General features: G+C 44.2%; 2 protein-coding genes across 2 annotated transcripts; one reads left to right on the top strand and one right to left on the bottom strand.

Moving 5' to 3' along the window:
- Positions 1–442: 442 nt before the first annotated feature.
- Positions 443–10,212, bottom strand: LOC310864429 (uncharacterized protein; the record flags this gene model as incomplete). Its single annotated transcript, XM_083773118.1, has 4 exons — positions 9,995–10,212; positions 8,377–8,490; positions 2,775–2,817; positions 443–675 (listed from the first exon to the last, which is right to left on the bottom strand). The coding sequence occupies exons 1-4, from the start codon at positions 10,046–10,048 to the stop codon at positions 443–445; spliced, it is 444 nt and encodes a 147-aa protein (XP_083629244.1). The 5' UTR covers positions 10,049–10,212.
- Positions 10,213–13,439: 3,227 nt separating this feature from the next.
- gvin1l2 (GTPase, very large interferon inducible 1-like 2) lies at positions 13,440–24,084 on the top strand. The gene is made up of 5 exons (XM_083773635.1): positions 13,440–13,575; positions 15,288–15,390; positions 16,158–18,655; positions 19,433–22,689; positions 23,658–24,084. Exons 2-5 carry the CDS (start codon positions 15,360–15,362, stop codon positions 23,800–23,802), a joined length of 5,931 nt encoding a protein of 1,976 aa, XP_083629761.1. The 5' UTR covers positions 13,440–13,575; positions 15,288–15,359; the 3' UTR covers positions 23,803–24,084.
- Positions 24,085–24,642: the final 558 nt, after the last annotated feature.

Genomic DNA, 24,642 nt, shown 5'->3' with positions numbered 1-24,642 from the left:
TTACTATATTAGAACCAAAGAGAATGGATTCAGTTTTTCCCAGGTGTAAAGATAGTGATCAGCGAGCCAGGTGCAGATTCCCAGGAGGGGCGAGAGTTCAGGGCTTTTCAACCTGCAGTTTGTTCCTGTCCGAGACTAGCAGTGCATAGTCATCTGCGAAAAGGAACAAGTTGCAGTCACAAGCTGATTTCATGTAGAGGTAGTTTGTGTGCGTGTGTGCGTGTGTGTGCATGCGTGCGTGCGTGCCATGTGCGTGCGTGTGATACATGTCTGTGCATGTGCTCGTACATTTGTGCGTATGAGTCCTTCCGTCAGTTCTCTCTCTCTCTCTCTCTCTCTCTCTCTCTCTCTCTCTCCATCCATCCCTCCATCTTCTCTTTACCCCCCATTCACCCCCCCCCCCATCTCTCCTTTCGTCTCTCTCTCTCTCTCTCCACATCCTCTACTTGTCATCGATCTTCTGTTTCTTCTGCTGCTGGAACTTCCTGAAGTGGTTCTGGATGGTCACCGCGGCCTCCGCGGGGCTGAGCGGGGGCATGGCGTCCACCACCAGCGCCGTGGCCGACAGAGTGGCCGCGGCCGCGGCCTCCCCGTTGGCCAGGGCGGCGGAGTCCGAGCACGACAGGAAACAGGGGATGGCCAGGGAGGCGGAGGCGATAGCCGCGGAGGTAGGGTCTGCAGACAAAACGCCAGACATAAATTACATGTACTAGCCCTTACCCGTTGTGAGACGGGCGCTTTTTTAATTCACTAATAAATTCACTATTAATCATTAATGTGTCAACCATATTATTATGGTCAATGCCTGTGTGAAAAGTGGAAGCGATTGGTGCAGGCAGTGAGGAGCTACGGCAGTCACAGTGACAGACAGACACACAGACTGATTAGTTGATTAGACTGATTGGTTATGTTAGCCTTGGGTTACACGGCGTGGCTATTGTTCCAATTTAAAACTCATGTTTTTGTAATCTTTGTAGCCTATGAATCTTTGAATTTGTAGTTATGGACACTTTTCGCAGTGGCCATGTTGAGGGGGATAAAAGCAGCCGGATGTAACATTGATTGATTGATTGAAATATGTATTAACAGTTTGCAGAATTACAGTACATTTCAAGCACAAACTCAATACAAAGAATGTTAACTGTGAGTGGACGACCCAATTAAGCATTACACTTGTTTACAAGAGGGTCCACCATGTTCAATTCATCAAAAAACATATACTATACTGTGAGTGTGTGTTTATATATATTTTTATTTTCTTTATAAAAAAGAAAGGGTTAGGTTGTCGAACGGAGCCCCAGAGTGGCCATTGAGAGGGATTCTTTTTGAGTGGTGCAGCCACTCCAATTGGAACAGCAGTGTGTGCCTGTACAGTACAGTACAGTACAGTACAGTACAGTACAGTACAGTACAGTACAGTACAGTACAGTACAGTACAGTACAGTACAGTACAGTACAGTACAGAGTACGACCCATTGGCCAACATGCCAATGTACTAAGAGTCCGACAGCCAATAGTCCGACAGCCAATAGTCTTACAGCCAATAGTCCGACAGCCAATAGTCTTACAGCCAATAGTCCGACAGCCAATAGTCTTACAGCCAATAGTCTTACAGCCAATAGTCTTACAGCCAATAGTCCGACAGCCAATAGTCCGGCACCCCAATAGTCCGACATGCCAATGCACTAAGAGTCAAGTTTAATATTGTTTGGTTTTTTTCCTCTCTCAATGGCCACTCCGGGACTCGTAGTAGTAGTAATAGTTCCCCTAACTCCTCCTCCTAGTGCGCAGGTTGGTGCCTTGCGTAGGGTTGCCTCTCCCACCAGCGTGGATGTGTGTGAACGGGTGAACCATAGCAATGCAGATGGTTTAAATGATTGACATGTTTCTGTGTGCCAGCATGACGTCGGTCTCGCGTAGCCAGACGATCATATATCGCCTATATACCTCCCTCCGCCTATCAGTAGGCGGAGATCTCCGATAATCATGGCTATACGCGAGACAAGCTTGAACTGAACGGTTCACGCGGTGTACATGCTGGCACAGTGCACAAACACACACCCACAATTCATTACTTTCGAGTTTCGACCCTGACCTTTAACCTTAAAACACTAAACATGGGTGATTTTCACCCGGACGATTGTATTTTTGCAATTTTCATAATGTTGCTGATGTCTGAGGTGGGTGGGTCTTTCAGTACCTTCATGATGCTCAGTGACATCATAGAAGGTAGGTTTGTTTCCCTGCCCACATCACTGGTTTTGTATTACAGGCAGGTGTTCGGGTGAATTTCACCCGTATTTAGTGAAATACCCGTATTTAGTGTATTGGATTAGAGAATAATCCAATACACCCACAATGGACTTTTTATTTTTATTTTTTATTCACTGAACCATTCTCACATGCCTTAGGAATGGGTGGACCAAAGGAGAAGTTCCCAACTTAATTCCTCTCTTTTTAGGAATATTCTAAAAATAATATGCACATTTTGATAGCCCCCCCCCCCCTTGTTTTTTTTGTGAAAAGTCATGATGAAATATTAAAGAAGAATACCTCAAGTTGCCATGTATTGCTGTACTGCAATATTATTTTGATGAGAAATATTTTGTATGGAATACTTTATTTTGGGTAAAATATACCCGTGTTTAGTAGTGTTCTAGGGTTAAAATGGCTTATTAGGTTAATGATGATCATCAACGACACAGAAAAATAGCCATGCCCGCACAACATGATGTTATTGTTAATATCTGTGCGTGCGTCTTTGGAATACTTACTTCTTCTGTTGAGGCCTATGCTGTTCTTCCTAGGGCCTTCAAACTGTACGACAGAGGGGCAGAGTAAGCATTTAGGACATCACTTACAGTATACAACAAATGCTGTAGACACACGCCAACAGAAAACACGCATGCACGTGCACAAACACACACACGCACGCACACACACACACACACACACACACACACAAACGACATACTATAGTATGTCGTCAAAAAAGATGAACTAGGCCTATGTCGTTTTTGAGTGGTACTGTACAACCATTCTTTTACGAGTGTGTCTGTGGGTGGCTGGCTGGCTGTGTCCGTCCCTGGCTGGGTCTGTCCGAGCATGATAATTGCGATTGGTTGGTTTTCACACACACACACACACACACACACACACACACACACACACACACACACACACACACACACACACACACACACACACACACACACACACACACACACACACACACACACAGAGAGAGAGAGAGAGAGAGAGAGAAAGAAAGGCAGAGACTGAAAGGGTGACATTTCATGCATGCCTCTTTGATAGAGATCAGTGTTGGACCGAGACATTGTTCAGATACTACCAAGCCTCCAGATCCCAGATCAGACGCCAGACACAAAACCAGAGACAGCACCTTGTCACGCATGCAGAAAATATAACTGTTCTGTTATCCTGTACCCACTTAAATGGTAAATGGTGCATTCATAAAGCGCTTTTATCCAAAGAGCTTTACATATAGATTGTGCAATACCTTCACCCATTCATACACATGGCAGAGGAAACCATGCAAGGCACCAACATGCACATCGGGAACAATTAGGGGTTTAGAGTTTTGCTCAAGGACACTTGGACACTGACTCTGGGGGAGCCCGGGATCGAACTGGCAACCTTGCGGTTCCTATCCGGCTGCTCAAGCGTCACAGTCCCGTCCCTTTCATGACGACGACAGGCCCAGGAAATAATTCCCCATGCATTTCCCCATAGACATTTCAAAAAGTCTTTATTTAAAGATCTGTAAGCCTCGAACAAAGCCAACTCGGATTCTTTTGGGCCGAACAAATAATTAGAAAGAAAATATAGGGCAGGTTACAACACTTTATTTTTGTTGTTTTTCTTCTTTGTAATTACTTGTTCAGGCTAAAATATTGTGTCTGTTGTCATGATTTGTCACGATCCGAGTTGGCTTTGTACGAGGCTTACAGATCTTTAAATAAATACTTTTTGAAATGTCTATGAGGACAATGAATGATTTGAATATTTGATTGAATATTGATTGAATACAGCATGGAACTGAACTTAAATATAGTCACTTTGGCTAAAACAAAGAAACACACACACACACACACACACACACACACACACACACACACACACACACACACACACACACACACACACACACACACACACACACACACACACACACACACACTATGTTGTACTTTAGCTATTTTTGAAACGTCTTGAAAATGTGATGCAAATCTTTGAATACATATTCTTTCAGAGTCGGCGGCCGATTACATATCCTAGACATGAAAATGTTTGAGAACCGCTGACATAGAAACGATGGGTTTTTCAGAAAACTGTCAGAAATTAGAAGGCATTTTGTAGAATCATTTTGTAGAATCGTTCTCAAGTCTAAATGGGTTAATGTGTGATGTGTGAGGGCACTGATTCCACACAGAGTATCCAGAGTATACTAATGCCCATGTGTTTGTGCTAAATTTGGATGTTAACAAAGCAGAGGCACACCCTGTAGTCTAGGGTATAGGTCACTCTGGGGAAGCAGTTAAACAGGTATTATGTGGGCACTGAGCCTGGAGAGTGGCTTTTTATCTTGAATTCCAACCCTTTTAACTACATGCAACACTCCGAGATTCCCTGTGAATGAAAAGTGCAATGCAAATAAAATGTATTATTATTATTACCCATATTATTATTACCATTATTATTATTAGGCCTTATTATTATTATTATTATTATTATTATTATTATTTGCGACCGAAGTTGCAGTTAACTATGAAACCTTGCGTTATTGTCACGCTCAATTTTGTCGCTCAATTTTGTCACTCAATTTGTCACGTCACGTCATATATCATCAAACCCCATGTACACTCAAGACACGCTCCATACAGTACAGTATATGTCCAGTGCACGCTTCTCGCCCCCAGGCGTCTTACTGGTAACCCTGTCTTCTACCCTGAGCCATCCCAAAGTAGCAAAGTGATATTGGTATTACTGTAGGTGCATGGGTCATGGGCTTAGTTATCCCAGGGAATCCCAGGCGTCAATAGAGGACCTGACGTCACTCGCTCGTCCCCTCGATTCCCCTCTCTATGGAGAATAACATGGGCTCATCTCCAAAAATAAACAAGCTGTCTCTGCGTTATTGTCAGAGAGGTGTCTCTGTATCGTTTGCGACAGTCAGTCACTCATATAATATACAGTCTGTATCATATATGCAGCGGCCTGCTGCAGCGGCCTGGATTTGTTTATTTTTCAAACACAGTTCTTATTATGAGGCGATCTAAAATCCCCCTATGGGGATTACAATGCAAACAAAAAGTACATGAACCCGTGGATTTTGCGCCCTCTACCGATATTGACGTCAGACTTCGGTGCTCTATACTCTTCGCTCTGCACCACATTTCTCAATGTGTGATGTGTTGTGAGTTGGTAGATCGGCTATTTGTCGTTGAATGTATACGCCTATTATAACGTGCTCAGACAAAGGCAGCTATAGGGGCTCGTGCGGCCGGGTATACAAATGTGCTGAGGCATAAAATGCTTCCAGTCCTTCCAGCCGACATTGAAGAACGGAATGAGTCATTAATCTGATTCCGCTATAGTTTTGGCTACAAGTTGCACATGCAGATATCATCAAGGACACCACTTTGTTTTTGTCTTCACATGATGTGGTGGTGTGTGCGGCATCCGTGTGATGCTATTACATAAGACTCTCATCAAGATCATCAGCAAATGGAGCTTCTGTTGTTGGCTCCTCTACACCAGTACCATGCCATTTGATGTGCATGACTGTGTGTGTGTGTGTGTGTGTGTGTGTGTGTGTGTGTGTGTGTGTGTGTGTGTGTGTGTGTGTGTGTGTGTGTGTCTGTGTGTGTGTGTGTGTGTGTGTGTGTGTGTGTGTGTGTGTGTGTGTGTGTGACCTCAGTCACAAATCCCCTACGCAGGGATTAGAGACCCAGCCCACCAGGGTCGGGAGCTCCGCCTGCTCACCTGTCAGTCTGGATGTCACACACACACACACACACACACACACACACACACACACACACACACACACACACACACACACACACACCCCCCTCACGCACAAACCTCACGCACACACGTCACACACACACCTCATGCACTCTCTATGTGTTGTCCTTCACAAGAAGCCATAATAATAAACCATCATCTCTCTCTCTCTCTCTCTCTCTGAACATGTACATTTTTATACTACTTTTTTCAATTCAATAAAAAAACAGACTATGAACAGAATCTTGTCCATTACGGACACCAGAGTGAACTGTGGAGCACACACACTGGAGTTAATTCCTCCTGGAACACGTGACTACGTGTTCAGATGCTGAGTCAAGCTTGTCAGCCAAGCCCCTCCAAGCCCCTCCCTCAACACCAGCTGATGACATAAGCCTGAAGGTTAGTAACCAAAAGGCCATTGGCTTCAGAGCCCAGCAGGCTGTTTAGCCATTCACAATTCACATCAAAGCCAAACAAATATTATTGCTCGTATAGGCCCAGGAGGATTCCCTTTTGAATGAGTGGTATATATAAGGAACGGTTGTGGTCCCATTAGCATTTCACTCTATTGGCTATAAAAAAACATCAAAATAATAAAACAATAAAACTAAGGGGAGACAGCTAGGAGCATAGCCATCTAATAGAAGAGTTAGGACATTGAGGGGGCAGAAACCGAGCGCTCGAGCGCTGTTCATGCAGCCTGAACTGAGACAAGCTGGAGTTGGAAATACATTGTTTTCAACGAGGGCGGCACAAATAAGAGACATTTTAGGCATTTGTGCAACATGCCAACTGTTTCAAATAGGGATGCACTATTGATCTGTAGAATAATCGGAATAGGCCATAAAAATGTCATATCGGTATCGGAATGGTCTCAAAATAATACAGATTATTTAATCGGTTTTCAACAGCAAAAGATAAATACATTTAATTTGTGTACTCAACTCATTCAGTCATTTGGAAATATGCTATTTATTGATTGATTTAATACTTTAACAGGCTTTGGGCCAATAGCTTATATAGGCTTGTTTCCATTGTGGTCCTCTGTATAATATCGGAATCGGTCAGAGTCTGTATTGGCAGATATGACCCTGCAAATAATCGGAGATCGGATATCGGTCATAATTTCATAATCATGCATCGCTATTTTAAAGTATTGTACAGTAACAAGTCTCTGTAATGTTTATGTTGTACGATTACTACAAAACAATCTAAAATAAAGGGATTTAAGATCATTACAGCTGGGCTGTTGCCTGAGTCCAATGCATTTCTGCATACTTCCGGTCCAGGACCTATATTGTCCCCATTCTCAATAGAAGTCTATGTAGGAGACTGGCCCCATGAAGTGAACATAGTTTTCGTAACTCTGTCTTACTCTATGGCTCTGGGTAGGAGAAGGGCATAGCCCCTCCCATGTCCTTAGAGTGTGTGTGTAAACACACATTGTCCTAACACAAACATTATGCTATTGATTATGAATGGCCAGTTCGGAATAAGATGATGATGTATGATGATAAGAGCTCCCCTCACTTCACACGGGTGTGATTTTTTTTGCCATACATCTAATAGTGAAATTAGAAGTTCTGCAAGGTATACAGCCAGTTGCATCGCAACATGTTATGAGCTTGTAGATTGGCTATTTTGTAGATAGCAGTAGGCCTATAGGCTGTTTTCTGGAAAAAAGAAAAATGCAATGCAAAAATATATATATTTTAAACATTTTGACAAAAATAGGGATCCTAGGGTAAATGTGGTTAACGTGCATTTGTTTTATTAAATTGTTATATTGTATTATAAAACATATTTAACATATCAGCGAGTACACATTCCCAAAAGGAATTGGCTAGCTCTGGTCCATAGCGTTAGAAGGCATGTGGGCTATAGCTCTGGTCCATATAGTGTTAGAATGGAAGGGGTCCATTTGGTTCCATTTGTACACTCTCAAATTAACATTGATTTTACAATAAAAATTGGGGGGTCCCAGAGATAGAAATGCCATTAAATGGGGGTCCGTAGACTAATTCACGTCAAACTGGGGGTCCTTGAAATTAATGGGTTGAGAATCACTGCTAGAGCTGTAAAAAACCTTCTCTTATATGGGGGGTCCCTGGCATGTCTTTTCAAATGGGGGTCCACGGGCTAATTAGTGTCAATTTGGGGGGTCCTTGACATGATAAAGTTTGGGAAAGTACAGCATGTGTCTATATGTGTTTGCATGAGTGTCAATGAATGAATGAACGAATGAACGAATGAACGAACGAACGAACGAACGAATCAACGAATCAACGAATCAACAAATGAAGGAATGGGTTGTAGACATTGTGGGCACTGCTGTCGACTGACCTCGGTCATTCTGCTGCTCTTCCGTCTGCGGGAGACGGAGTGAATCTGCCAGGGCAACGGCTGGTGCACCATGTAAGGCATCGGCTCTGGCCTCCGTACAAAACACGAACCTATCTGGGTACGGGGCAAAGGAACAGGGTTAGAGGTGCCATCATGCATGTTGTGTGTCTCCATAGTGCGTGCGTGTGTGTGTGTGTGTTCCCAATGGTTGCAATGATGTTGACCTTTTACTTTTGGTATCATTTGGTTGCATGTGTGCTTACTCTGACATTTTTAAAATTAATAAAAGCAAAATCAGTTATAAATGGACGATTTCACCTATCTTCTGCTCATATACAGCAAATGCTCATGATAATAATGATACCATTTTTTGTACTCTTGGCCTACTGAAAAGTGATTAATAAAAAATCGACACAAGAAAAAATAAAAAAATAAAAAAGTACACATTTGGGGACAAATCCTGCCTATGATGCGTGTCACTGGTAGGTGCGTTTCTGAAGTGTCCACAGCTGTTCTCCTATGAGACACAAAAAATGTGCACCATTTTATCACCAATTATAATTATGAAGATAGGTTGAAAATGGGTGAAGTCGTCCTATAAGTCCATTTATTTTTTGCAAAACATATGAACAGCTAAAAAAAAAGAATAAAAGAAACACATGCTCTAAATGTATTTGAAAGGTTACCTATGTAATTCCAAAGCAAAAGCAGAAAAACACTGATTAATATATGTAACAATTATGGTGTCACCTTCGACAAAACTAAAATCAACCAGGTGCTCAATGGAGAAAATATTATGTAGGCTAAAGTAATGCTGGTGCTTCAAGGACCAGGTGTGACTGGAATACAAAAAAAAGGCGGTGATCCGAGCACTCAACCGAGTGCTTCTTCTGCGCCTTTTCTTTAGTATGGTGTCACCTCGTTTACATTTTAATAATGTCCTTTGACGTCAATTCTGCATGACTAGCATACTAATGGTTGTATCACAATGACAGTCAACATGTTGTTGTTTTTGTCCACTGATGTTCATGCACTTTAAATTAGAATAATATGCATATAGAACAGAAATGAATGCATGCAGAAGTGAAGTAGAATGTCTTGCTACAGTATAATTAAGCACTTAAAGGCACTTAAATCCCATGCTAGAAGGCTTTTTTACCATTATTTGTAGTTGTTACGTCCCCACCAAAGAGGTCCAGGTGTTATTTTGTGCAAAAGCTCCTTATTTGCTATTTCCCCTACCATAAGCCCTCAATGAATTGCATTGAATTGAATGGGAATTGAATTGTGCTAATTCGCTTATTTCCATCGCTCAAAATTATTATTATTTTGTATATATCCTCTCTTCATAAAGTAAATAATATCCCAAGCGGCACACTTTACTACTTATTTCGATGGAAATAAGCGAATTAGCACAACACCCCATAGACCCATGAGTTGTCCCTGGAACAACATATATTCAGATGGGGGTCGGCATGCAGCCAAATGCAGATAATTTTGGGGGGGTCCTTGACATGAAATATCTTGAGCACCACTGTGTTTCAGAAAACTGTCATGATTTAGAAATCAGAATCTGGTCTCAGGTCTAAAAATGGGTTATAGTTATAAATGTTCTTACCGACTCCACGGTTCTGACCATGATGTACATGGCTGTCAGCATGGTCACCAACATCTTCCTCTCTTCAGTTACTCCCGATAGTGTTGATCCTTTTAACGTTGTCCTGCTGAAGGAAACCACAGGTGTGGAAATCAACAGAACTGACCGATGTGAAAGGCTGCTCTGACCAGGACCTTATGGACACACACACACACACACACACACACACACACACACACACGCACGCACGCACGCACGCACGCACGCACGCACGCACGCACGCACGCACGCACGCACGCACGCACGCACGCACACACACACACACGCACACGCACACGCACACGCACACGCACACACACACACACACACACACACACACACACACACACACACAGGAGTCAACCACCGTGATATGGGAAGCTAATTAAGGACCTTTAAAGAGCTTTGCGTTGCATAAATAGAAATGCAGTAATCTTCTCCTCTGCACAAGATTGGTCCCTCAGGCCTGCTTTCTTCTTCCCAAGCGGACAAGATCAACAAACTCACGCACGTACCCCGGCAGACACACACACGGGTGCACACACACACACACGCCACCACACACACACACGCCACCACACACACACACACACACACCTGCAGAGTTTTTGATTGATTGATTGAAATATTTATTAACAGTTTGCAGAATTTACAGTACATTTCAAGCACAAACTCAATACAAAGACTGTTAACTGTGAGTGGACGACCCAATTAAGCATTACACTTGTTTACAACAGGGTCCACATTGTTCAATTCATCAAAACATTTAGAGACATACAAATAGACATTTCTATGTAGCTAAAGAACAGAACAGGAATTCATCATATAGGAAGCAAAAAGGGAAAAGATACATTATACAGTGAGGGGAAAGGGGGGGTGGGGGTGGGGTGGGGGGGATTCAGATCTTACAGAGGCCAGTTTCGAATTCAGCCATCCGTAGGTGCCCTTTGAGAGCGGTTTTGAAGGAGTCAGGGGATTCACATGTCTTAATGACTGTTGGTAGGGCGTTCCACATTTTGGTGGCATAGGAGCGAAAATAATTTAGTCCCTTGTTTGTGCCGAATCTGGGTTGTACATGGTTTGTTGCACTCCCTCTGGTGTTGTGGGTGTGGACTTTGTTTACATTAAGGAAGTATTTAGACAGGTACATGGGTATCTTGGTGGTGTAACGAATCTTGTGGACCAGACCCATTGCAAGATGCTGTACTCTGTCGTTGAACCTAAGCCATCCCAGCCTGTCAAAGTGGGCAGGGGTGAGGTGGGTTCGGGGGGTGAGGCCAAGTAGGAGCCTGACCAGTTTGTTTTGGGAGGTCTGGAGCCTTGTTTTAAGGGCCTTTGAGGTGCTGTGGTACCAAGAGGTGGATGCATAGTCAAAGAAACCTTGTACGAGGGCTCCTGTTAAGGTCTTCAAGGTGTTTTTGCTGACCAGTGAGGAGATCCTGTAAAGGAATCTTGTTCTTTGATTGACTTTTTTGATTACGTTGGTGGCCATTTTATCACCGGAAAGATTGGCCTCCAGGATGGAACCTACAGTAGGTAGGTAATTTGATCTTTTTGTGTGATAATATTGTCACCCATTCTAACCAAGAAGCCATCTGCCTTGCTGAGATTACTATTTGATCCGAAGAGGATGGATTCAGTTTTTCCCAGGTGTAAGGATAGTTTGTTATCAGCGAGCCAGGTGCAGATTCTACCGAGTTCAGAGCTGAGGGTCTTTTCAACCTGCAGTTTGTTCCTGTCCGAGACCAGCAGTGCTGAGTCATCTGCGAACAGGAACAAGTTGCAGCCACAGGCTGATGTCATGTCATTAACATATATTAGGAACAGTAAAGGCCCTAGTATGCTTCCATGTGGGACGCCACAGCTCACTGGGAGGGGAGGGGACAGTGTTCCGTTCACCTCCACCATCTGTTGTCTCCCCTCCAGGTAGGATTGCATCCAGCTCACTGATGTGCTATCAAAACCAATAGCTTTAAGCTTGTTAACCAGTATGGAGTGGTTCACGGTGTCAAAAGCCTTTTGGAGGTCCAGCATGACCATGCCGCAGTATTTTCCAGCGTCCACCTCGTGTTTGATGTGGTCGCTCAAATAGAGGAGGCATGTGTCAGTGGAGTGGGATGTTCAAAAAGGTATAAAAAAGGTATTTTAATCCACTCCAATCTGGCGGCCATCTTGGTTTTCTCTCCATTGTAGATGGGCAAGAGAACCCTGGCCGCTAGGGGCGCGGGCAATGTTCTGTTGCACATTTACAATGGAGGATTCCGAAACAGAGTGGATTAAAATACCTTTTTTATTGAATAATAAGCATGTTCGGTGTTTAATATGAGGACGCACAGATCACAAACAAGTGGGGCAAGATTTAAAGCAGCTTAGATTTTGCATTAAGTAAGAGTGATTTTGAGGCACAAACATTTTTTCCGCGACGTTATGGGGGGTATTACGTTTAGACTCTCGTAGAGAGATTCGTCAGAATCGAAAAAACCCTCTACGAGAATCAAAATGTTTGGGCTAAGTAAGCATACGCCCCAGTCTGTCAGTCAACTTGACAGACCCACCACCCGCCAATTTTGATATAGGAAAAAATACACATACATACATACATATATTTTTTGTGTATATGTGTGTATACTGTATGTATGTATGCATATATTATTTTTGTTTAATCAAAAAGCTTTCTGTGAATTACAAACCCGAACGCCAAAACAGTATTTTGTAGGAATAGCAAGTAAGACGAATTGCTACTTCTATCTTTGAATCAGAATGTGCGGAACGGTACGTCTGTTTATTTCACACTCTGCAATCATACTGACAACACAACACACACTCCCCCACTTCCTTGTTTCCCCCAAAACCCCCGCCCACTCTCTTAGGGTGAATTATGTCCCTAGAAAGTCACTATACACATTCATTATTATGCCTCATGGCTACACACTAATCGGGCCCAATATCAAATACTTATACTGTAAAGGAACAGTATGTTCTGTACAGATAAAAAAACAAAACATTTGGCTTTCTAATGAACAGGAGATGACGCAACACTGTACGGGTCAATGCATAGCTGACATTCAGTCAGCTGTGCATTTATTTATTTTTTGTAATCAGATTGAGCTACTACTCAGACGACACGTCTGCAGGTTCACGTGCGTCACTTTGTCTGTATAGTCTCAATTCCAATCCCCGCAGGTGTAACTTGAATGTGCAATTATTATCAAAGTTGAGCATCATGAAGTTCAAACAAACTTGAAGCCTTTGTAGACATGATGTCACTGATGTAACGCAATAGAATGAACGGAAGCTATACTCCCATGCCTTGACGTGCGAATCGGTGCGGCGCGTGCAGAAGTATGTCCGACTGGGAATCTGTTTGGGTATTACAGAAGTACATTCTGTACATGAAGGATTCTCTCCAGCCTTCAGGAATGTGTCTTATCTGCCAGAGCAGGTATAAGAGTTCCCCTGCCGTACTTACATACGAGAAAAGAGAGCCAGTCAGTTTTGGCTATACATTGTGAAGACTGTATATTTTATAGTATATCCAGCATTTGCATGAAGACGGATATAAGGTAAGGAGTTGGACTGCTTTCTTTTCATTAGATTTATTCTTTCTAATAATAACACAAGATTATAAAGGTAATTGTGTATTTTACAAAAATTTAGATCATGCATACCTGTGTCTTTTATCTGTTGTTTTGTATTGGTTAGTGGCTATAATTTACTATTATAATTTAGAAGATGCTTTTATGTCCAGAGTGACTTACGAAGTTCAAGATCAATGTCATGAACCCATGACATGTGACTATAGGCCGGTCACATATGATGTGGTCACAGAGCACAAAATAAATTAATGAAACGCTAAAAAGTAACACGGAATAAGGATACCAGCCTAAACATAGAATCTGTCCAAACCACATGCTATCTAAACAACACAATTAGAATATGCAAACAGTATAAATCTATCTAAATAACTTACATAGGCCTAATTGGTTTTTTTAACAACTACGTAATTTTGTGAAAATGTATCCACTAACCATTAAAGTGGCTATAGATACTGTGTTGTTTAGACATATTTGATGATTTGATTGGTTTAAATCATCAAATAATACGATTAAAACCAATAATGGTTTTTAACCTGGAATGATGGTAAACATCAACCATCTGATTATTTTGTAGCAGTTTATTTTCATTGCACTCTATTGCTTGCCAATTTATCCCGTTGCTTTTAGACAATTATAAGGCCTAATACGAGACAGAGTAGCAGCATAGAAGCATTAATTGCTAAAGTGCAATAATTACGGAGGATGGCACAAGCATGTAAAGACAATCCTTCGTGGATTTAAACAAAGCAATAATGATATAGCAATAACTATCACGTGGTTTGTCTGTTTTCATTACTGCTGAGTGCTGACCAGGCCACTCAGGTAGGCTATAGTTTCACACTGACACTGTTTGCATGTAGAAGTGACAGGTATACTGCAGTGGCTAACTGTGGTGACTCAAAACACAGTCACCCCCGCGGAACTGCTCAGCCTGGTATTCTTAACCTTAACCTCAGTAAAACAGTGCCAAAACCTAACCATATTCCTAAACGTAACCCCAGTAAAACTGTGCCTAACCCTGAACTTACAGTATTTCTATAAACTTTTTCTCAATACAACACATTCAAGAATATACAAGAACCGCCCCACCGATCGGTCGGCGTGAGGTCGGCGGAAAGAGCACGAGGGGCGAGCGTGTTTTAAGGCGAGCATTTCGGTTACCTTAATAGGGAGCTGAAGCAAATTGTTTTTCAAGCGGCCGCATTGATACACTATACTTAAACTGGCATCATTACATTCCGGCTGTCAGTGGCCACGTTTGTATTGCCGTGTGAGGAAGAATGAAACACACATGTAGGCAAGAGGGAAGTCGTGCTCCAGTGAAGCGCTTCAGAAAGATAAAGGTCAGGCTAAACCGGCCTCCTTGCTCCGTTCCATAACAAATAACATGACGGCCCCACTTCATCTTCTACAGTATACGAACATGCTGAACAACAGCAGGTACTTTTGCATTCAGGTGCACTCTAGGCAGATATAGATTGTAGATTAGAACAGCCCTTATGGGTGCATTACGTGTTTATAACTTGACACTATTTTGTATACAGATTATTGATGTACATACTGTGTGTGTGTGTGTGTGTGTGTGTGTGTGTGTGTGTGTGTGTGTGTGTGTGTGTGTGTGTGTTTGTGTGTATGTGTGGGTGCGTGCGTGCATGTGTGCGTGCGTGCGTGATTTTCAGGTTTCAAAGCTGTGGCGTAAATGACGTAAAGTCACCTGACAGAGGGCAGGAGAGAGGAGAGCTGGTCGCACCATGTTCTCGACAAGACGGAGCAGCAGGAGGAGTAGGTTTTGCAGTTCTGTTCTAATAACGCTTGCATTAAAATCTTATTCAGTCTGTTACCACATGGGTTCCCAAAGTGGGGTCCGGGGACCCCTGGGGGTACTTGAGGTTGTAACTCAGAGAGTGTACAAATGGAACCAAATAGACCCGTAAATCGGGGGTCCGTAGCATAATGTGTGTGAAACTGGGGGGGGGGGTCCATGACATAAATATGTTTCGGATTCACTGCTAGAGCTGTAAAAATCCTCCCTTATCGGGGTCACTGGCATATGTTTTCAAATGGGGGTCCGTGGCCTAATTAATGTTGATTTGGGGGTCATTGACACGAAAAAGTTTGGGAACCCCTGTGTTACCAAATAACATTAAACGATTAATAGGATGCAAACAAGAATAATTCCACGGTAGTGTGAAGACTAAAATGCTTCATATCTCTGCTGTCCGGAGGAAACCTCATAACTCCAAAATGTTCATTTTTCAGGAAATGAAAAATATATGTTTTTAAGGAAATAAATAAAACCTTATATTTTTTTAAACAATGCAATACTGCCCCATCAAAGTTGGTGTTGTGACTTTAGATATTGTCAATTAGAGAGGAGAGAGGTGGTGGAGTTAGCAGACAGTTTGAGGGTCCAATGGAGTTAAGAGGTTTTGTCCTTGTCCTTGTAATTTTTTACTACTTTCCAGTACTACTTTCAGTAAAGGGTGTTTAAAAAGAACCTCAAAAATGTAGTTATGAGGTTTCCTCGAAATTATGCTTTGTGATTCCAGGGAGACTTCCGGTGGACAAAGCCCAATCAGAGGTTCTGTTAAAGCTGGGCCTGGGGGCGTTCTGGGTTACACCGCTGGACCCCGTCTCCCTGCTGGACATCAACACCTGGAATTTGGAAAACCAGCCCCCTGTGGTGCCAGAGTACCTCCCACGTGCTTTCCTTCAACGCCTTTGGCTGCTCAATCCTGAAGCGCGGAGCACATACTGCCAGCCTTCGCCTGATTCACAGGCCGACACCCAGAGGGAGGACATTGTCAATGGCTATGGAGAGGAATCCCAGTGTGCCGCTAACCCCCTTGACTTGGTCGCGGCCGTCTATATGTCTGCCAATACCTTCGCTCAGCAGGACATTGCAGTGCGCATGGTGCAGTGTCAGTTTGCAGTTCCACTTGTCCTTCCATCCGTCATTTCAGATCAGCAGAGCTCCTTCCTCCTTTGGCCTTTGAGAGGTGTTGTGAGCCGGTGGAGGACCACCCACTCCCTTTCTGGGGTCCTTGAAGGGGACTTGGCCAGCACCAAGATGCCATTGGTGTCCTTTGTGAAGCTAGGTCATTGCGGTGTGTCCAAGTCACGGGTGCTGAGTCGGGTTCTTGGTGGACCCAAATCCCGTAGTCAGAGCTTCCTGCACAGGGGGATGGACGGAGGAAAGCTGCACCGGAGGCTCTCCAATGGTTTGGTAGAGCTGGCATGGTACCTACCCACTGGAGATCCTGACACGGATATCTTCCATGTGCCTGTGGCGATCTCCAACTTACGCGGTGATGCCGCCGTGCACGAGAAATGCCTGAGTCTTCTGTGTCGTGCCTCTTCGGCTGTAGTCGTGTTCTGCGGGAACCTCAGGGAGAAGGAAAAACGCCTTTTGGCCTCCTGGAAAGGCACAGCCAACAAGATCATCCTCATAGACCTATCAGACCCCGGTGAAGAGGAGAACGAGAAAAGAGTTGTCGGGTTCGTCGAGCCGAGACTTGGAGACGAGCTGGGCCTGCCCAAAGACTCGGTTCTGTCAGGGGGAGCGGTCAGTGAGGAGCTGCTGGCAGACAGGTTAGTTGAAAACCTGAATGGTCTGTTACCAGGTAAACTGAAACACGTCACACTTGAAGAAGCGGCAGGAATAGCAGCAGAGCTAGGACTGAATGTGGATGAAGGGGCTGTGTGTAACAAGGCAAGGGCAACAGTTGAGGAAGTGCTCAAAGGTCTAGAGGAGGGGTCTGCACAGTTCAGGGAGGAACAGCTGCCTTTGCAGGGGGCAGCATGGAGTACACTGTCAGAGATGGAGAAAGAGGCAAGTAAACAAGAAAAAGCAGGAGAGGTTAACACACAACAACAGAACGAGGCGAGAAACATCCTCCTCACGCTCAGCAGCTATATAATGACTCCCGCTATGAAGACTTTCACAGATGCATTGTTCACAACAGATAAAATGGAGAGAGCATACTTTCTTAGATGGATGAAGTTAAGCCTTCGGGCCAAGCAAATGAGAGAACAACACAGTCTCCAAGGACCAATACAAAATCAGCAGGAGGTAGAAATGGCATTGACAAACGAGAATGTTGATGATGATTACGGTGATAGTTTCTGCACAGATTCAACAGAGGAGAATACGTCAGTGGAGGACACGCTTGCAGAAAAGCCATTGAGCATGGACCACACTGAAGAGAGTAAACCACCACCTCCTGAACAGACAGAACTAGAAGGAGACACATATAATGATGTTAAAGTACATGTGACAGGAGACAGTCCTGTAAAACCTCATCTAGAATCAAACTGCTCAGGGGACCTGACTGAAAACCAGAAATTAGAAACAGAGTCAGGTCACATAGCCCCATGTGGAGAGGTGGCTCTTACGTTAGAAGATTCCACTGACAAGAACACGGAATCAGAAGAAGAACCAGCCCACGGGCCTTCTGATGATGATAGCTTCTGCACAGCTTCAACAAAGAAGGAGAATAAATCAGTGGGGTTCATGCTTGAGAAAAGGTGTGAACCACTTCCTGAACAACTAGAACTGGACACGGATAATGATGTGACGGGAGACAGCCCTATAGAACCTGATCTAGAATCAAGCTGCTCAGAGGATCTAACTGAAAACCAGAAATTAGAAAGCTGCGCAGAGACACTGGTCCAGAACATGTTAGAAGGGCTGCTCAGAGAGACTGAAATCCTGAAACTAGAAACAGAGTCGGGTCACATAGCCCAGAGTGAAGAAGAGAAACTGAAGTCAGTCCTACCTGATGCAGGGTTAGACGTGTTAGAAGAGTCCACTGACGAGAACATGGAATCAGAAGAACCAGCGCAGAGGCCTTCCGGTGATGATAGCTTCTGCACAGCGTCCACAGAGAAGGAGAATAACTTGGTGGAGGATATGCTTGAAGAAAAGCAATTGAGCGTGGACCACACGGAAGAGGGGGAACCTGCACAAGGAGACAGCCCTATAGAACCTGATCTAGAATCAAACTGCTCAGAGGACGTGACTGAAAACCAAAAATTAGAAACAGAGGCCGGTCACATAGCCCAGAGGGAAGAAGTAAACTTAGTCTTACCAAATGCAGGGGAGTTGGCTCTGACTTACTCGTTAGAAGAGTCCACTGATGAGAACATGGGATCAGAAGAAGAACCAGCCCACAGGCCATCTGATGACGACAGCTGCTTTACGGCTCCAACAGAGGAGGAGAATAAATCAGTTGGGTTCATGCTTGAAGAAAAGTGTGAACCACTTCCTGAACAACTAGAATTAGACACGGATAATGATGTGACGGGAGACAGCCGTATACAACATGATCCAGAATCAAGCTGCTCAGAGGATCTGACTGAAAACCAGGGATTAGAAAGCTGCGCAAAGAAACTGATGCAGAACATGTTGGAAGGGCTGGTCAGAGTGACTGAAATCCTGAAACTAGAAACAGAGTCGGGTCACATAGCCCAGAGTGAAGAAGAGAAACTGAAGTCAGTCCTACCTGATGCAGGGTTAGACCTGTTAGAAGAGTCCATTGACGAGAACATAGAATCAGAAGAACCAGCGCCTTTTGGTGACGATAGCTTCTGTACAGCTTCCACAGAGGAGGAGAATAGCTTGTTGGAGGATATGCTTGAAGAAAGGCAATTGAGTGTGGACCACACTGAAGAGGGTGAACCTGCACAAGTTCCTGAACAACAGACTGAACTAGACACGGATAATGATGTTAAAGTACATGTGACATGCGACAGCCCTATAAAACCTGATCTAGAATCAAACTGCTCAGAGGACCTGACTGAAAACGAGAAAGTAGAAACAGAGGCCGGTCACATAGCCCAGAGTGAAGAAGTGCAACTGAACACTGTCCGACCTGATGAACGGGAGGCAGCTCCGAATCAGTCTATAGAAGAGTCCAATGATGAGAACATTGAATCAGAAGAAGCACTGGTGAATAAGTATTCTGATGCCGAAGAACAAAATCTCTCACCACAGATCCCTGAAAATGCAGACTTTGACTTTAGACCAACTACAGCTGAGCAAAATGAGCTTGAACAGCAAATATATTTAACGCCTAATGAAAACCAGATCAGTCCAGATGAAACAGATCCTTTCTCTCTCAGCCTTGAGCACTTCCTGCGTGAGATGGGGCTAATATTTGAGCTGACCCGCATCAGGCCAGGGAATGGGAACCACAACGTGCTGCGTCTCCCCAGCCTGGCTGCAGATCTGCTGCTCTGCGGAATTCCCCTTGAGATTATGGACGGAGATGCCTCCAACATCCCCATCAGGTGGCTGGGATGTGTCCTGGCCGAGTTTAAACGGCGCCTGTCAGCAGAGGATGTCAGGATCCGTGTGTTGACAAATCTCGGAGTTCATCCCGCAAGAAATGGCGAAGTGCTCTCTGCGCTGTTTGGGGCAAACCTCCCCACAAGAGGGAGGGGGTACTTCAAAGGGATATACATGCTGCCTCTATGCGTCCCAGGTGAGCTCAGGAGGGACATGGAGTGTGATCTTCTGTTAATGATTGACGTGGAAGGCCTCTGCTCACCAGGATCAAGTAAGGAGGAAGCTGCCCGGGTCCATGACAATGAGATGGCCACGGTAGCTACTGGACTGAGTGACGTTCTACTGCACAACCTAGCCTCACATGGGGCCACTGGGTTTGAATCCAATGTAACGGTTCTGATTAATGCACTTCTACGCACTGTGGTGTGTGGCAACACGCCGGTGTGTAGACTCTTAATCCAGGATGAAGGATTAAACAGCAATATTCAAGCTTTGCAGCTAGGACGTGTAGCTGCGATCCTTCAGGCAGAACCAGAAAAGAGAGAGATTAAAAATAATCAGATGCCAATTTCACCTGTCAAAAGAAACATCCCCTGTCTCATAGGGCCTTGGCAAAACATCTCCATCTCTCAACCAGTTGACAAAGGGTATACTGATGGTGTGTTACAGCTGAAGCAAAGCCTTTTTGAGGCATTTGGAAAGTGTGCAGCCAAGTCAAATGCCGCAGGGCTGTCTGAATTTATCCTTCGGCTGTGTGCCGTTTGGGAGGCGGTGAAAGCGGAATCGTTCTCCATTGGCCTTGGGAATACTGAAGTGGCAGGATCTTTCTCTATGCTGTGCACAGAGCTTTCCAAGTGGGAGAAGCTTTTCCTTGAAAACATGGAGATCTGGTTTATGGGGGCACAAAAGAGAATCACCTCCTCGGAAACTAAAGTTTCAGGGACAAGGCTAAAAGGTAAACTTCTGAGTCGATTGAAAGAGGAAGCCAGGGAAGAAGTCGAAGCTGAGGTTGAAAAAATCATGTCGAAGTTAGAGGCCTATTTGATACAGAATGACCACAACAAAACCTACATTGAGACTTACCACCCAAACATAATGAGCAATATGAATGCACTCCAGGAGCAGGTGACCGAAGAGATGATAGAAAGGCTTGAGTTGGCCAAAGATAACCACCAGTTTTCTACACAGCTGAGAACCTTTGAGGCCTTTCTGGAAAAAGAACAGGAGCTCAAGCTACACATGCTGGTAGAGAACAGCAGATTAACCAATGTTCTCCTTGAAGACATGCAGCTGGAGGAGGAATTTGAGCGTGTGTGGGATAGTGCTTTGGCCACCTTTGACTTTGGACCTCCACAAACAAATGACATTACTACAAGGGTTACAGAAATCATGATAGATAACCTCATCAGCCGTGGCCTCCAGAAACACATTTTCAGGCTTCAGAACATTGGCAAAAAGAACAGGGCTGGCTTTGAAGTTCAACATGAACATTTTGGATTCACTACCAGAATGAAGTCTATGTTTGCGGACAACAACAAAAAACAGAGATTAGCTGCCCATCGTTTGGCGTGCACCATCATAGAGGGTTACAATCGCTTTGTGGCAGAGAAGTCTAATCGGATTGGAGACTTCTCCGACAGCTACATAACAGAACTGTTTGAAAATGTTGAGAAGACTCTAAGGGCAAACCCAGTGGAGATACGGTCAGCTTTTGAAGTGGACCTGAAAGTCTATCTCTGCCGCTTTGCATGCAAAGACTTCCAAGACATACACGACCGCTATGCTAAAGACAGAGATCTTTTGGGGTTTGCCAAGAGGTCCAAAGAGAGACGCCATGGCGAGTTTGTCTACCAGTTCAGGAAGAGGGACCAGTGTCACAGGGTGGCCCAGGCTTTCACCTCTATGGTCTTCAGACCCACAGCCCTGGACTACATCTACGAGTCACTGGGGAGGCGTGTCATGGAAGAGATGGTGAGCCAGGAAAACGGCCAGCAGTACCTGTCTCCCTTGGCTTTTAATTGCAGCTTGCTGGAGGAGCTGTTAGACGAGGACCGCTTCGAGAGCTTCCTGGAATACCTGCAATCCTATGAAAGCTTCAGTCTGAAGAAGATCCAGGAGAGAGTGTCGCACCTCTCCACGTCGGCCATCTTCGACGAGTGGAGGCAGCAGCGTCTCGGAGAGATTGTGGGGAAGATGTCCGCAGCCGTCAGTCAGACATCGGAGGGTGCGAGTGGGAATCTGATTGACACCAAAGTGCTGCTGGGAAAAGTGTGCCTCAACCTGGAGAAAGAACGGGACGTGAATGTCACAAGGGCCTCACTGGACGGACCTCTGTTCAGCATCACCGTTGAATGGGACTACTTTGTCTCCTGTTTGCTGGAGGCACTGGCTGATATGCGGCTGGAACTGGCCCGTGAGTTCTCCAAGGACACAGACATTGCAGAGCTTCTCCAGGCTCATCCCGTCAAGCCCCAAGACTCCCTCTTCAACAGGGTCCGAGGGTGCGAGAAGCAGTGTCCTTTCTGTCAGACCCCCTGTGAAGTAGGAGGGACGGTGCATGACATGCACAGAGCTGTGCTCCACAGGCCTAAAGGCATGCTGTCCTACACATGTCACGACTCCAGCTCTCTGTCCCATACCAGTTGCCTTTCAGACACAACCAAAGATAACCTGTTTCTGAACAAGGACACAGACGGTCAGTCTCTGGCTTACAGCGATTACCACTCCATCTACCCAGACTGGAGCATACACCCGGTGGAGCCTGACACCAAGACACCCATAGCTTACTGGAGGTAAGGCCAAAGAAACATGTTTTGGTATGTAGTTTGTGTCTAGCCAGTATGCATATACACCTAAACAACTAAACTAGCGCCCCTCAATAATAATTATAATAATATTCATACTACATAATATTCATGTGAAGTGTGGGGCGCCCACTCTATTTATATCGGCAACAACTTTCCTTCTTGTTTAGAGCCCTAAACAAACATTAAAGTCCATAGACTTAATTGGCTGGCAAACGATTTATGCCATAAATGCTCTAAACAATCACTAAAAATACTTGGCTGCCATATGAAGTAATCTTCAAAAGCCATGCAATCGCAAATGGCAATACATATATGGAACAGCATGCAGGGGAATATTTGTAAACAAGGCATAGGTGCAGTCATACAGATACATGAGGTCATAGGTCAGGACCAATTAGAATCAGAGATTAGAACCATATAGAGACTGAACTGGAGAGATTTGGACACCAACATGTTGTGCCCAAAATGTGGAAGTGCAAACGAGCGCTCAATGTAAAACCCCAGCTCATAATTCCATGGGTCTGCCTGCAGTCCCCGCTCTTACCACTAGGGCCAAGCGCCTCAACGTTGGAGAGCCTCACTGGGGGCTTGATTAGAACTCTATTTAGATTTTTAAGAGCCTGCTCAGGGACTAGATGGAAATGAGCTCCTGGCTAACTCTGGCCCATTTACATGGATGTGAAAACTGACGTGTTTGATTAATGTGCATTGTCCCTGTCAATTAAATGAATAAAATATTAGATCGTTTTCAAATATCTTCACTTTCATCATAACAGTGCTGACACCTGGTGCAGGGACATGCAGAGAGGGGTAGGGTATAAAAATCCTGTAAGAGGGCACTTTTGGACAAAAAGAAAATACACAGTGCAAATACACAGTGTGCCGGTGTATTCTATTGCTTTCATTGTTGTCATTGATAAAATAAAATCATTGTGTGCTTTTGCTTATAACAGGTACGTGTTGACGAGATTCAACCAACGGTTTGCAGAGGAATATGAACAGCAGCCAGCACAGCTGCCTGACGACTGGCTGCACATCACTCGAGAGGAGGCGTTGGAGAGTCTGAGGGAGCTAGGCCTCCACACTGAGCACTGTTAGTTGAGGAGCATAAGTATATTTAGCGCGAAAACGTCTAAAAGCACCACATTTTGCACAGATGTATAGCCCAGGTCATGCTCTAATGATTTAGCTACAGGGCTCCCGAGCCGGCAGCCTTCGGGGTCTCCACAGCGGCCAAATCCAGCTTTTCTTTGTATTGTGTTTGTAGACAGACTATACGTGTCATCGTCATGGCATCCACTTTGCTCTTACATATCACTGCAAACACATGCACGACTGCCGTGTGAATATTATGGTCTTATATTAAAGGTGCAGTAAGTGGTTGTTGTTGTTGTTGATGATGATAATAAGTTAAATAGTGCTATAGTCTGACAGTAATCATTGTGTTTTGTTCAGTAACAGATGTCTGTATGTTTCTGTAGCTCTTTAGTGAAAAAAAGTGAAATTTGTGATGACAAAAGAAAACTAAAACAAAGACAAAGACAAAACTGATGCTGATGAAGGGGTACCCATTATTGAACACATATAAACGTTTTTGCAAACCAGGGGGGCAGTCAGCCAGATATTTCGTGAAGCCTCATTTGAAATCGGTAGTTCATAATAATGGCCTGTTGTGGCGCTGGACTGGACCCAAAAAGCCCCATAGCTCCATAGAGGCCCATGTATTTTGGCCCAACTTCACCTAGACTGTATTACCTTAATAAACATGGTCATGAATACTTTCTTCTTCCAGTCACTAGTTTAAAGTCTCATTTCTAATGTCATAATATTCTTTTTGGAAAATTATGGTCCCATTAATTAAAGAAATGACCATAAAGAAAAAAAAACATCGCGTATGTTCTGAGGGGCGTGGCTACCGTTACAGTCTATGATCGGGAT

Source organism: Protomyctophum parallelum, assembly GCF_964188405.1.
Source record: "Protomyctophum parallelum genome assembly, chromosome: 9".
Lineage (NCBI taxonomy): Eukaryota > Metazoa > Chordata > Actinopteri > Myctophiformes > Myctophidae > Protomyctophum > Protomyctophum parallelum.
Note: the sequence above shows the minus strand (reverse complement) of the source record. Positions and strands in the feature narration are given on the sequence as shown.

Bases quoted from the DNA above. Each gene is read 5' to 3' on its own strand.
- gvin1l2 (XM_083773635.1), top strand. From the start codon at position 15,360: ATGTTCTCGACAAGACGGAGCAGCAGGAGGA. The intron at 18,656-19,432 runs GCCGGTCACATA...GTAGAAACAGAG, and splicing joins ACCAAAAATTAGAAACAGAG to GCCGGTCACATAGCCCAGAG. The intron at 22,690-23,657 runs GTAAGGCCAAAG...TGCTTATAACAG, and splicing joins ACACCCATAGCTTACTGGAG to GTACGTGTTGACGAGATTCA.